The sequence below is a fragment of the Python bivittatus genome, unplaced genomic scaffold, assembly GCF_059951505.1.
Source record: "Python bivittatus isolate LINGU-HERP-01145 unplaced genomic scaffold, Pbiv_v1 ctg000580_np1212, whole genome shotgun sequence".
Taxonomy (NCBI): domain Eukaryota; kingdom Metazoa; phylum Chordata; class Lepidosauria; order Squamata; family Pythonidae; genus Python; species Python bivittatus.
The window spans coordinates 20,294,004-20,308,025 of record NW_028277087.1 but is presented as its reverse complement, the minus strand read 5'-3'; the positions used below and the strand labels follow the sequence as shown (position 1 = coordinate 20,308,025).

Genomic DNA, 14,022 nt, shown 5'->3' with positions numbered 1-14,022 from the left:
CACTAGTTGAGACAGCATGCTGCTTCAGTGTGGTTGTTCCTCTTCTAGTTGCTACCAAGCTCCCGACAAAGCTCCAGGCTCCAGGCAGGACTCCCACCGGGATATGCTGCTCACCATAATTTGTCCTGGCAGTTGAATGATAGTCCTCTTACCTGCTTGTAGTAGCTGCCAATCTCCAGACATCGCCTCCGCTTCCCGGTCTGTATGCTGTTTGCTTATCACGTTTCCTCCTACACATACCTCCTCCACTCTGTCTTAGCATTTGCTTTTGTAAGTTAAGTGCCTGGATGGGATGAGGCTGCCTCTAGTCATTGGCACATCCTTGAAAATGCCAAGGTGTGGCTCAATTATCACAGGCAGCTGGAAAGCCGGCTTGGATGCTTGTAAGTAAAGTTTGAGTTAATGATTGAATATATGAGGGAAATGGGGTGAGAAGCATTTCTGCCTGGCTGCAGCTACTTTTCCCAAGCACAGACAGCAACCCCAACTTCACTCCTCACAGTCCAACAGTTCTAGGTGGCATTGGGTTGATCTAACATTGGCTGGGTTTGCACAACATGCTTAATTGGGCCAATGATGGAAACAAGCATGTTATGCAAACACCATGAACCAGTGCAGCAGGTGGATAGTTTTATTTATTTAGCAGTATTTATAGATCTCCTCAGACCTTAAAGACTCTGAGTACTAAACAACATAAATGTGTGAACAAAGTGTAAGAACAATTTAAAAAACCAAATACAAATAATAAAAATTCCTACAATAGATAACCACAATCACTACAGCCAAAAATAAGTTGAAATAATATGGTTTTTATCTGCTTACAAAATTCAAGAACTAATAGCAATGAACCTCTAAAAGAAAACTGTTTCAGAATGTGGGGGTTACCACAGGTTTGTTTTGAATTAAACTACCTTCACCCAGTCAGTAGTGTTGTGTGAATTCTATAACCTAATCATAAGTGAGGATGCACTGAAGAAAAAGACACCCTAAGAAAAAGAATTCAAGACAGACAGCGTCTGAAAAACCAAGGTTCTCCAATATAGAACTCACTAGCAGAGTTTTGACAGCCACAGAATTCTAGCACCAATTGGTTGGAGCAGTGTTTCTCAACCCTGGCAACTTAAAGATGTGGACTTCAACTCCCAGAATTCCCCAGCCAGCTGGCAGGGAAATTTGGGGAGTTGAAGTCCACACATCTTAGAGTTGCCAAGGTTGAGAAACACTGGGTTGGAGTATCTAAGTCAAGCCCACTGATGCATACCTAGCAAAAGAGGGAGAGACTAGTGAGACTTTGCCAGTACCCTCCAGACACAGAGGTTGATAAATAACAGGCACTTTCTGAAAAAGAGAATTTATCCCCTAAATTTGCAGAGTTTGACCCAGTTAGTGTGATTGTATCCTGCTGAATCATTGGTAAGAAGCTATGAAGGGGTTAGTGGCTAACTGGATTAAGTGTATTGTGGAACAGGACTAATCCGTTTTTCTTCCTGCTAATCTAAACAGATCACTAAACTCTAGTGGTGATAAAAGCACAATAGATGTACAAACAGAATTACCATGTTCCAATGCTATCTTCATTCTTAAAATATTTTACCACTTCACCTTAATATTATAGATTCTATCAAGTAAGATATCACTGAAGCACCCTTAATATTATTGTGCATGACCAAAATAGTTTGCAAATGCTCTAACAAAAAAGCTTATGACAGTGTGAACTGAAGTATACTCCTGAGCACTAACAGCACTCCTGAATAAAATAACTGGCATGCAAAGTCATTTCACATTTAATGAAGTGGAGGGAGTGCTCCATTTCTCCATGCACAATACAGAACTCTGTAACTCAATTAAATACATGGGTGGGTGAGCTGTATTCCTTAACTTAATACCCAGGGCTGACTGCTGTTCCACATGAATTCTCTTTCTGAAAGTATCTCAGCTGTGACTGCCACGATTCCATAATACAGGTAGTCCTCAAGTTACAATGGCAACTGGGACCAGATTTTTTTTTTTAGATTTTTTTAATCTCACCTTTATTATTTTTATAAATAACTCAAGGTGGCAAACACAGCTAATACTCCTTCCTCCTCCTATTTTCCCCACGACATCAATCCTGTGAAGTGGGTTGGGCTGAGAAAGAGTGACTGGCCCAAGGTCATGTGACCACCTCGCTTAGCGATGGCAATTCCAGCAGTGTCAGTTGTCATCATAACCTCCAGACCATGCAGTTCATTAAGCAAGAAGAGGTCATGGGTGATTGCGCTGGTGCTGCAAGGGGTGGAGGGATGCCCTGGGCAGGCCAATGGGGGCTGTGGGAGGGCACTAGGGCCCTGGGTGGGCTGGTGAGGGCTGTGGGCAGGCATACGCTGAGTGCGGGCAGGTGGGGGATGCATAGTGAGGCTCCTTGGAAGAAAAAGCAGCAGCAGTAACATACAAGAGCAACTTGCAACCTTCCCTGCTGGCTTCCCCATTGACTTTGCTTGTGGGAAGCCAGCAGGGAAGGTCACAAATGGTGATCATGTGACCGTGGCTCGCAGTGATGTCATAATCATGAGCCAAGCACCCGAGCACCCGGATCACGATCACATGACTGTGGGGATGCTGCAATGGCCACAACTTCGCAGATGGTTCGTAAGTCCCCCTCATTCAGCACCATCGCAATTTTGAATGGTCTCTGAACATGTAGTTGTAACTCGAGGACTATCTGTAATTCTGTTTGTGCATGCAAATGTGTTACTTGAACAATGAAAGATACAGATATTAATCAACGTCTGGCAACATTCATATCAGCAATACCATTTTATTCTAATGCTCATTAAATTATGTTTATGCCATTCAAAACTGCTTGAACATATTGACTCATAAGAATTGGCAACTACCAGGAAACCACAGTCTTCAGGAACAGCGGAGAATCTGGGGAGGAAGAAGGAAGCAACGAGAAAGGCTAAAGCCAGACAACTGGCAAATGGCCTTACCAAATTTTTGTTAGTTGTGGAGATGTAGAAACTCAGTTTTTTATGCCATTCTACCCAACCTAGACAATATTAGGTAAAGAAATAAACTTGTAGCATTTAGAGAATGAAAAAAATCACGCATTTCATAAGGGACTCCAAGGTCAACTCTATGTATGCATAGTAGTATCTTATTTATTAAAAGAGAGCCAGTGTAGTGAGGTGCTTAAGTATCAGACTTTGGTCCAGTTATTTCCTTTCAGGCTAGCTTACATCATCAAGCTGTTGCTGTGAGGATAAAATAAGGGGAGACCTCTCCACCACCACCCACCATGATCTCTCTGAGAAAGGCAGGATACAAATGCAATTAGTAATAGCAGAATTATACTAAACTGAGCTAGGACTAGTGAAAACAAATTCTGGGCCTGGTGAACAATTTCTTCTGTTCTACCCTTTCTTGGTACTCAAAAGAAAGATCATAAAAGAGAAATGTAAATATGAAAAAATACATTTACAACAGTAAGTTCAAAGATGTCTGCAGGTGGGAGGTCAACAAAGTCAAGATGGAAGTTGCAATCATGTAATGGAAGTCCCACCCCTAAGGGGCACAGTCACAGAACTTATCTTGACTTTTTTTGACACCCCCTGCAGATAAAACTGAGAGAACTGCAAGGTTATCATCATTATCATACTTCTAGAGAAATAAATAGCACCAAGTAGAAGTTCTGTTTTTAAAGAGAGAAACCTTTTAAACTAAATATTCCTGTTAGCAAGAAACTGCTCTTTTCCCCAAGAATGTTCAGTGATTCTCTGTATCAGGAAACACTTACCCATATATTTGATCATATAAGTGCACCTATGTTACTTTTACTTCCATTTCTGACTACCTACTATTTGTTATGTTCAGACAATCTCTGGTTTGTCTTTACAATGGTTTAGAGCAGAGTCAATTTTGTTTAGGCCAAGGTAGCTGAGGCTGGTGGGACCTGAAGTCCAAAATATTTGGACAGCACTAAATTGCCTATCTCTGGCTTAGGGAGAAATTCAAACCTTGTTCCTTAATATGGCCTGCCTCTTTAAACCAGCCTTTCCCAAGCATAAGAGCTATAACTATTTACCAGCACAGAGTTGTAATCCAACACAACTGGAGATCACTAGGTTGGAGAGGTGCCCTAAACCACCGTCAAGATTAATTATATATCTGCATGCAAGTATAATCAAGATTAATTGAAAATAAAAGCAAAAAAGTATGATTCCTTCTTCATAGTTATATCAAAGATTAATGTTATGTCCAAACCCAGTAAACAATGAATGCTGACTGTTCATAAGAAAAAGGTACACACAATCTATGTGACAGAGCCAAAGAACTATAACTTTTATGATAAAATAAAAAAAATACCACATCTAGATGAACTTTGGAGAGACTCCTTGTAGAGCTATTTCATACTGTCATCATCCATATTTCATAAAGAATAAGACTGTCAATGCTTTGAAAATGATCCCAAAGTAGCACTTCAGATGTTGTACAAACCCAACTTTTTTCTGTCTTTTCAATTGCAACTGCTTCAAGGTTGTCGACTCACCAAAATTGATATGATTTTTAAAGCAACTGCAACTCTTTTTTTTTCAATTTCACACCAAAGCCTGAAAAAGATTGGGCTTCTTCAACAAATAGTGAATAGGTGTTATGCGCACATTTGCACAAGATCCAAAATAGTTCTTCTAAATAATTTTCAAAATATGCCGAACCTTAATGCAGAATGTATCTGGAGCAAACAGTCATCCATATCCAGCATAGATTATTGCTTAATAGGTTGCATTCATTTGTATGGCATTGAAATACAGAAAAGATTGTTAGCATGCATTGAATCCACGGCCAACGGGCTGTGCTTTCCAATGTGTGATATAATCTACTGTACATTCATGAACTAGAAGTATAACAAGGTTTTGGAACCAATCAATTTAATATATCATTCTGTTTTCTTTATCCCTACCTTCTAATCAATTAATCACAACTTTGGTACTACAGTGAATCTAGGATTTGATCTATTGTTCCAAACTCAGATTGGAAATGTTAGACTGGAAAAGGAAAAGATAATTCTCTCTCATACACACAGAAAGTTGTTTACAGTTTACCATTTTGATGCCTGTTGAAAATGCCACTGGCTTGACAGGTTTGGGAATCTCCAGTTGCATTTCTAGCTGTGTAGACCGATCTTTATGCTGGGCTAACAACAAAGAAGCCGGCAGATGAGAACTTTCCTATAAACAAAATTAAAAACATGGAGTAAAATATTTAAAAGCCATAAACCATCCTCCATTACTGTCATCCATTCCTAGAACAACAAATTGCATCTATCACAAAAGGCCATTTCCAGAAGAATAGAGCTCAATACTCCCAGTTTACCAGAAAATGATCATTTTTAATAATAGAAGAAAGCTACATTAGCCACATAAATCAAAAGAATTTGCAAACAGATATTTTTATAGATTCCACATTAACAAAAAAAATAATAATAACCAGAAAGACAAATGCAGTCAGATATATTAAAATGTGATTGCTATTACTTAAGTATGTAATTATTATGACTTTTAACGGCATTATAATTAGAATTATTCACAAAAAAAAGCAGTACAGAAAGTCATCTAAGTTGGATCCAAAACTTCCATCCAGTTTCAAACTGGTTCTTCATTGGGTTTTATCTGAGGCTGTTTGAAGGTTATTCTCAGTCCTCTCACACAATGAGAGTTCTTCTTTATTACAGAGTTATTTTCTCCTTTAATAATTTCTCTGCAGAGAAGCCAGACAACTTCTTTATTACAAAACAGTGCATCCATTTATTAAAGTGGGCAACAGAGTTGCTTAAAAGAAATTACTTCAAATCTTATTATAGGATAGCATAATGATATCACACAGGCTAGCAAAAAGCAAATAGAATAAAAAGTAAATAATGAAATAATTTGCTAAAGTAACTCTTGCTTTGGTACAAATGAGAACTGATGTCATTAATGGGATTGCCACCAAAATCGATAAACTTGTGTCAACTTTTCTTTTCATAATATGTAATATGGTTGTCTACACATCAAAATAGGAAGTAGTACTTCAGACCTTGGGTGAACACAATACCTTTCCACTATTCACTAAAGCATTCCATCTTTTTTCAGGCTTCTAGTCAGCCTAAAAAATTGCACAACTGCTTTAAGAGTCACATTAAAAAAAAATGACTTCTTAAAGCAACCACACCTTTTTTCAGGATCCCAAAGACCACTGTTGAAGCATGCATAGTTGTAACATATAGTTATGGAAACATGGGAATCATAGTATTGTTCCAAATGATTCCCAACCTCGTTTGTGGTTGAGAAACCATTAGCTGTTCACCAGGTTGCAGGTGGACCTTTGAGTTGGTCCATGTGTGTATGTGCACATACATATACATAAATATATGCCCAAATCTTGCCAGATTGCCAAATCTTGCAAGACTTTGTAAATCTCATTTTTTGTATCAAATTTTATTGCCCCAAATCTCAAAGGTTTAGGTGAAAATGAGGTTTTGCCCATTATAAAAATTAAAGTATGTTTACTTTGTTTTAAAATCCCACAGATATCATCTTGGAGAGTCACATGGGCTGTGGTACCCCTAGGCCCCACACTGCCAACTTCTGACTTATGTGATGGTCCTCAAAACAGTGATCAACATAAAGGAAAAAGCTGGGAAAGGCTTGTTTACTTCCTGCCCCTCTCACAGACACCATCACTGGCTGCCAAGGAGAGAATGAAAAGCACATAGGAGATAGTATACAGCCTTGTCTCATTCCTTTGCCAACCTGGAACCAGTCTGTTTTACTATGTTCCGTTCAGACTGTGGCTTTCTGTCCTATGTACAAGTTTCACACGAAGACAATGAGATGCTCTAGGATTCCCATTTTCCTAAGGACACTTCACAGCTTGGCATGGTTAATATAATCAAAGCCCTTTCTATAGTCAATAAAGTACATACAGGTAGTCCTCATTTAGCGACTGCAATTGGTCATTAAGTGAAGCAGTTATTAAGTGAAAAATCATGTGACCACAACTGTGCTTACTATTTTACTTCAGCTTTTCCTTTTCTTTACAGCATCAGACAGATATGACCCTAAACAGCTGGGTGAGCCCAAACAGCGGAGAAGGTTTCTGGAACTCAACTCAATAGGAAGCCAGATAAAAGGGCAAATCTTATGGCCCTTTTTCCCCACTCTCCACCCTTTGGAATGCTCACCCTGGTGCTGGATAATTAGCAAGAAGAGAATTGTTTTTATTTACATTCATTGGAGAGGAAGGGATTACAAGAGAGTAAGCAGACACACAATGGGGAATACATATCAGAAGGAACGTGCAAGTTGTTTGCCTAGTGTGCTCAGCTTGGAGCCACCAGCCACTTAGGAGGTAAACAAATGCCTTTAGGGTGAAACTGATTAGGGTCTTGTCAATTTCAGGCAGCAGCTGCAGCCAGTGGGATGGTTCTAAACAGCTAATTAAGGTCACAGAGCTGAGCATGTTAACTTTTAGTTAGCACTTTTTAGGGACTGCACTGTGGAGAAAAGCAGCTCAGGAACAGATAGCTTGTTTAAGCAATCTCTCCACCCTGGGAGAGGAGGAAAAGAAAAAATGGGTCAGACAAAGGACAACAGGTACTGACTGCAATGGCAAACACCTAACTGAAAGAGAGAGACTCTGTGAAGGTTGTAAATGCAGGCATTGGTTGCAAAGTTAGTTTTTCATCACTGTCATAATGAGGACTACCTGTATTGACTTATTTTTGGCTTTCTCAGTTTTGCAGCATTTATTAGCAATAATGTCTCTTGTTCCTCAGTCTTTTCTAAAACCGGCTTGAAGATCTGGCATTTCACTTTCCACCGAGGGCTCTTACCTGCATAGGATGATCCTAAGCATTATTTTGCTAGCAAGTGAAGTTAAGGATATTATACAATTGTTTTTGTACATTCTGTTAAGTCTCCTTTTTTTGGTCTTGGTATGTAGACTGATTCTTCCAATCTGTTGTCCTGTCATTCTTCAGATTTGCTGGCATAGTTTGGTTAGAACTATATTGATTCTTCTTCTGTTGCATGCCATATTTCTATAGATATCCCATCAATTCCTGTAGGCTTCAGACTTGGTAAATGACAGAGTGTTGATCTAACTTTACTTTCTACTACTAGAGGTACTTGTGAATAGGGAATATCTTCTACCATATCTTGGATGTTGGTATCTCTACTGTACAGAATTTCAATACACTCTTTCCATCTTTGTTTGATCTTCTTTGAACCAGTTACTATCTGTTGACAGTGTCATTTAGCACATCAATTCAAGGTTGAAACCTCCCTTTGAGGTCAAAGATCTTTTGGAAGATTTTTCTTGTTTTTCATGTCTGTTTCCATCTTCAATATCTTTACCAATATTGTTGTAATATTGCTTCTTGTCTCTTCTAACAGCTCTCTAAATTCTTTGTTAATTTCCTTCTTGAAATATTTGCCTTTATTGCCTTTGCTTCTCTTCTTGGCAATTTCCACCATTTGTTCTTACATCTAGTTTGCTTTCTTCTATTTCTTGGTTCTTGGCTGGCTTTTTTCATATTCGTCTTTAGCATTCATTCATTCATTCATTCATTCATTTCAGCAATTCCTCTGGTTTCCTATCAGTGAGTTTCAGGGCTTCAAAGTGTTTCCTGATGTGCTCCTTGAAAATGGTGGGCATAAGATCGTATCATAGAAGCTAGCTGATTTTCCTCTTCCACTTTAGCTTCACTTGGAACTTGCCTATGAGTAGTTTGTGGCCTGTTCTGCAGTCATCCCCTGGTCACATCTTTGCTATTATAACTGAGCTCTTCCACCTCCTTGTGACAATAATATAATCAATTTGACTTCTGTGTATTCCATCTGGTGATGTCTATCTATATAGGTGGTGTATCTCCAGTGAAGAAATCACTGGATTGGCAGAAATTGTACAGTCGTTCTCCTGCTTTATTTCTATTTCTTAGGCCATACAGAACAATTATATTTTCTCCTTACTATTTCCAACTTTGGTATTCTTGTCTCCAACTACAAGTAGCACATCCTCCTTCTATAAAATTACATCAATTTCAGATTAAACTTGACCATAAAACTTGTCAACCTCTTATTCTACATCAGCAATTGGAGCATAAACGGTATAATTATTGTATTAAGGGGGTGTCCACAAAATCCAAGTAATATTATTGGTCATTGACCCAAGTACTGTCCTAGCTATATCATTCCTGACTATGAAAGCAACACAGTTCCTTCTTCGTTTTTTGTTCTTGAGTAGTAAACAGTTTGCTTTCTGACTGAAAATGTCCAATTCCCATCCATTTCAATTCACTGATGCTTAAGATATCAATGGGTAGTAAATTCATTTCACTATTTTGAACTTTTCCATGTTCATGATTTTTACATTCCATGTTCCCACTTTAATTCTGTCTTTGCAGTTTCAGATTCTTTTTTCCTGTACGTCAACATCATCAACTAAACATTCTGAAAGTTGTAACCTACCATGTCATAAACAACATTAGTACTGTACTCAGGAAGATCCTCAGTTCTTCCTCAGTAGCATGTTGAGTGCCATCTGACCTGAGGGGCCCATCATCTGACACTACATTGTCAATCCTCATCTATGCTGGCTGCTCGTCCATTTCCTGACCCAATTCAAAGTGCTAGCTTTGACCTTTAAAGCCCTAAACAGCTTAATACCAGGTTACTTGAAGGAGCGCCTTCTTACCTACCCAGACCTTAAGATCTTCTAATGAGGCCCTCCTCCAGATCCCACCACCAAAGGAGGTGCAGAGGTCTCTGAAAGTGAGAGTTTTTTCTGTGGTGGCAACCCTTATAGAATGCCCTTCCCAGAGAGGCTTGACTGGCACCCACACTAGGATCATTTCCATGCCAGATGAATTCTTTGCTATTCTTCCAAGCTTTTTTATTTTAAATTTTAATTGCATTTTCAATTGTATGTTAATTGTTTCTTAATAGTATTATAATTCATATTGTTTTTGAATTATCACCTTGCTGCTACCTATTTGGTATGGTATCTTTATTTTGTATTTTATTTTATTGTATATGCTTTTACTTGAATTGTATTTTTTAGCATATTTTATCATAAACTACCAAGAAAGCTTCAGCTATTGAGCAGTTTAAGATTTTAAATAAATAACTTTACATTCTCTATCCATCTGATTTTCTTGATAAAATACAAAAACGGTTTACCACTGCCTTCTCTCACACAGTATGAAAACATGTTTTTGCTGTTGTCATTGAAGTGATTATCTTCCTCCTGCTGCCAAGTGTAAGTGCCCTCCTGACTTATCTAGGCAATTGGGATGATCTTCACATCTTGGGTGACTCTGATGGGAGTATATATTCTTAACGTATACTCCCAGCATCCTTCAGTCATACCTTCCAGCAACACCCCCCGCCCCCCCGCCATGATGCTGCAGCATAGCAGGACCAAAGGTGGAGGGGCAGAGGGGAAGGATAGAAAAATGCATATAGTTACATCTTTTTTTTACTAGATATTATAAAGGTTAAGTATCTCTTTTTAATCCCTCTCTAGGAAATTGGAGCAAGTGGATAAAGATTCCAGCTTTCTGAAACAGAGTTAGAACCTAAGTCCATTTGCTGTAAAATATTTAAAGTAACATGAATAGGGGTTCACCACTAAAACATGCTATATACATTTCAAAATGAAACATTTTTTTCAAAATATTTTCCAGCTGGTATTCTAATTGATGTTTTTACACAAGCTGTGCAATATGTATCACACATTTCACAATATGAAAGAATTGGTTGATCTACTTGCTGTTAATTCCTGAGAGCTGAGGGAAGAGACATAATTTCCTGTTCATGTAATGGAACTGTTGGCTTGCTATGATTTTTGAAATGTATAAATGATCTCCTTATCACACAACAGACAGAAAATGTGTCCAGTTATGGAATAAAATATGTACTTACGCTTAGTGGTTTTTAATGTAATGGGCAATTCTACTTTAACAGCAAGAGAAAAGGAGCACCAAAATACATATATCTATTTATACATTAGTATTATTGAATGAGAGTCTGTACCTCAGAAGAATATTGGAAATCTTTACTACTAATACAATGATTTTAGAATATTTAAGCATATTTTAGAACCAGGAGTATTCACCTCAATTCTTCAAAATAACTGACTTCTGAAGTGAGCCTTAAACAAAAAAGACTGCAAATAATTCCCTTAGAGGAAGAAAAGTAACACAAACAAGAACCTTTTTTATTCCTGCCCTTCACTTTACCTTTCAGTCATTAACAACATACTTAGATATGTTTAGTAACGATGTATACCCAGATATCTTTCAATTACCTATTTTGGTCATATTCTAAAGATTATTTATAACCGTTCTTTTTTGCAAGCCATCTGGCAAAATGGATTTCCAGTAAAACCAAGTGCTTTGTAAGAAAACAATGTTTGGCTCATCTAAATTAAAAGAACATTTAAATTTGAGTTGGAAACACTTTGGTGACTCACTATAATCCTTCCCTCCTTTTCTTCTCTTAAGTCATTATAAGAAATAAACTGTTAGTGACAAAGCTGTTATGAATTAACCTTCATAGTCTGATTATATGTAACGTACATCTAAATTCAGGAATGCTTCCTATATACGTTCCTCCCTTGCCACATGAGAGCAAAAGATATGACCTTGTTCAGTGGTCTTCCACTTAGCTGAAGGTGGGGGAGAGGCCCTCCTTTAGGAAGGCCAATATCGTGAGACACAGTGCTATACCGATTATAGTCTAAGACTACAATGAGGAGGAACTCTTAGTTATGAAGCATGCTGAGTATGGAGCTAGTCACCATCTCTCAACTTAGATTACAAAATCTCCTACCCTAGAGGTTCATTTGGCTCCTTTAAAATACTAGTCAAGACTCTGGATGAAATCCAAGAGTATATTATCTCTCAACTTAGATTACAGAGGTTAATTTGGCTCCTTCAAAAAACTAGCCAAGACTCTGGATGAAATCCAAGAGTATATTATCTGCCAGATGAACTTTAGCCAAATAGATCCTCCTCTTTCCCATCATACCCTTGTGATCTCCTCTAGAGGATCCTCCAGAAGACTGCTTACAGGAGATTTAGTAAGTAGATGTTGTATTTTTATTTTTTTTGGGTGTATGACTCTGCTGCACCCCACATTAGGTACTTGCTATAAATATTGTTAATAAATGACTCAGTCAGTCACGTCATCAAAACAAAGGCACTAGCTATTTTCACAAAAAATGTTTAATAAAACCTATTAACAATATGGCAGCCACATTTGTACGTGTGCAAAGATGGGCAAATGGTTGAAGAAATTTTAAGGCGTGCAATTATTTGTAGAAACGTAGTGGGTAGTATATAGTTTACTGTGAGGAATTAATGTCAAAAGAAGCATAAATTATTGTGTGTAAGAGTGTGCTTATATGGAAATGAAAATAAAGTACATCAAAAAAAAGCATAAAATATGGTAAATGCAATAGGAATCAAGTCTTCAGACCCTTATGAAATGTACCCTAGAATACTGAAAGACTGGCTGAACACTGTCAGGTCCTCTGCCGTTTAACTTTGAGGAGCCCTAAAGAACTGGGGATGGGCCAGAGGACTAGAGAAGAACAAATGTACCCCTCCCCCTTTTCAAGAAAGGGGAAAAAAAGAGGATCCCACTGAACCTATCAGTACCTGAAAAGGTGTTAGAGCAGGTAATAAAGCAGGCCATCTGGTTATACCATGAAGATAATGGAGTAATTCCTAAGAGTCAGCAGGATTTTGTCAAAAATAGGCCATGTTAGATAAATCTCATCTCCTCCTTTAATAAAGTAAATATTTTAGTGGACAAGAGGAATGCTGTGGATATAATCTACCTCAATGTCAGCAAACCTTAGACAAGGTTCCACACAATATTCTCACTGACAAGCTGTTAAGATATGGTTTAGATGGCACATCAGTAAAGAGGGCCAACAATTAACTGGGTACCAACTCAGAGAATCAGGATTAATAGTTCTGCATCAAACTAGTAATTAGGATCCCACAAGATCTACCTTGGAGCCATATTATTCAACATTTTTATTAATAACCTGGATAATGGAATTGATACCTGCTTATCAAATTTGCAGATGACAGAAAATTGGGAACTCTGCCCAACCCCAAATATGTTTTTCTGATGTTTTTAAATGTTATTGCATGTCATCTTGAGTCACTGCTGATTAGGCAGTCTTACTAATTAGTTAATTAAATCCTTATTCCCTCTGTTCTGCACTAATGAGACCATACCTCAAATGATATGTACAGTTCTGGTCACTAATTTTCCAGAAGAATATTGACAGATTGGAACAGACTAGAGGAGAGCAACAAAGTTGATACAGAACCTTTAAGAACATATCCCATGAAGAGAGGTTGATGGAATGTGGTTTGTTCAGTATGGAGAAAAGACTAAGGGGAGATATGATATCAGTGTTCAGATACATCAAAGAGTACATAGGAAAGATGGTCAGGAACTATTTCCATCACCATGGGAAAAGTATTAATGGGCAAAAGTTGCAAGTACTTCGAATTTGTTTAAATATAAAGAAAAAAATTATTGATAATAAGATCTGTACAGCACTGAAACAGACTACCTATGAAGATTGTGACTTCTTTCTCTAGAGGTTTTTAAGAAGAGGCTGGACACCCACCTCTTGAGGATGGTTTAATTAGGTTTTTCTGCATATTGCACAGAGTTGGAGTCTTCCAATTCTGCAACTATATGATTCCATAAGTAGGTCAGATGAAGAGGTAGCTGCATATTGAGCAGTGCAAATGAACAATCCCATCCATTACAATTATACTTTTTTCCCTTTTTTCTGTTGACAGCTACTAAACATTTCTTGGAACACTTGGCCTCAATTCAAGATAACTGTTGAGTATCTAGCTCTCCTACCATAATGGATTGTGAGAATGACCTTGGAAGATGGGGGGAAAGATGCTGCTTAGGGAACAATCAGATAAAACGGGGAGAAGCCTGCAACTGAGTAATGGAC

The 14,022-nt window shown here is 38.0% G+C and overlaps 1 protein-coding gene across 1 annotated transcript in view; it reads right to left on the bottom strand.

Annotated features, from left to right (window-relative positions):
- The window catches only part of MNAT1 (MNAT1 component of CDK activating kinase), a 151,396-nt gene that overhangs the window by 76,484 nt on the left and 60,890 nt on the right, over positions 1-14,022 (bottom strand). Inside the window, exon 6 of the mRNA XM_088149733.1 lies at positions 5,085-5,210. Coding sequence (XP_088005859.1) covers positions 5,085-5,210 — 126 coding nt within the window. The remainder of the gene's footprint in view (positions 1-5,084; positions 5,211-14,022) is intronic.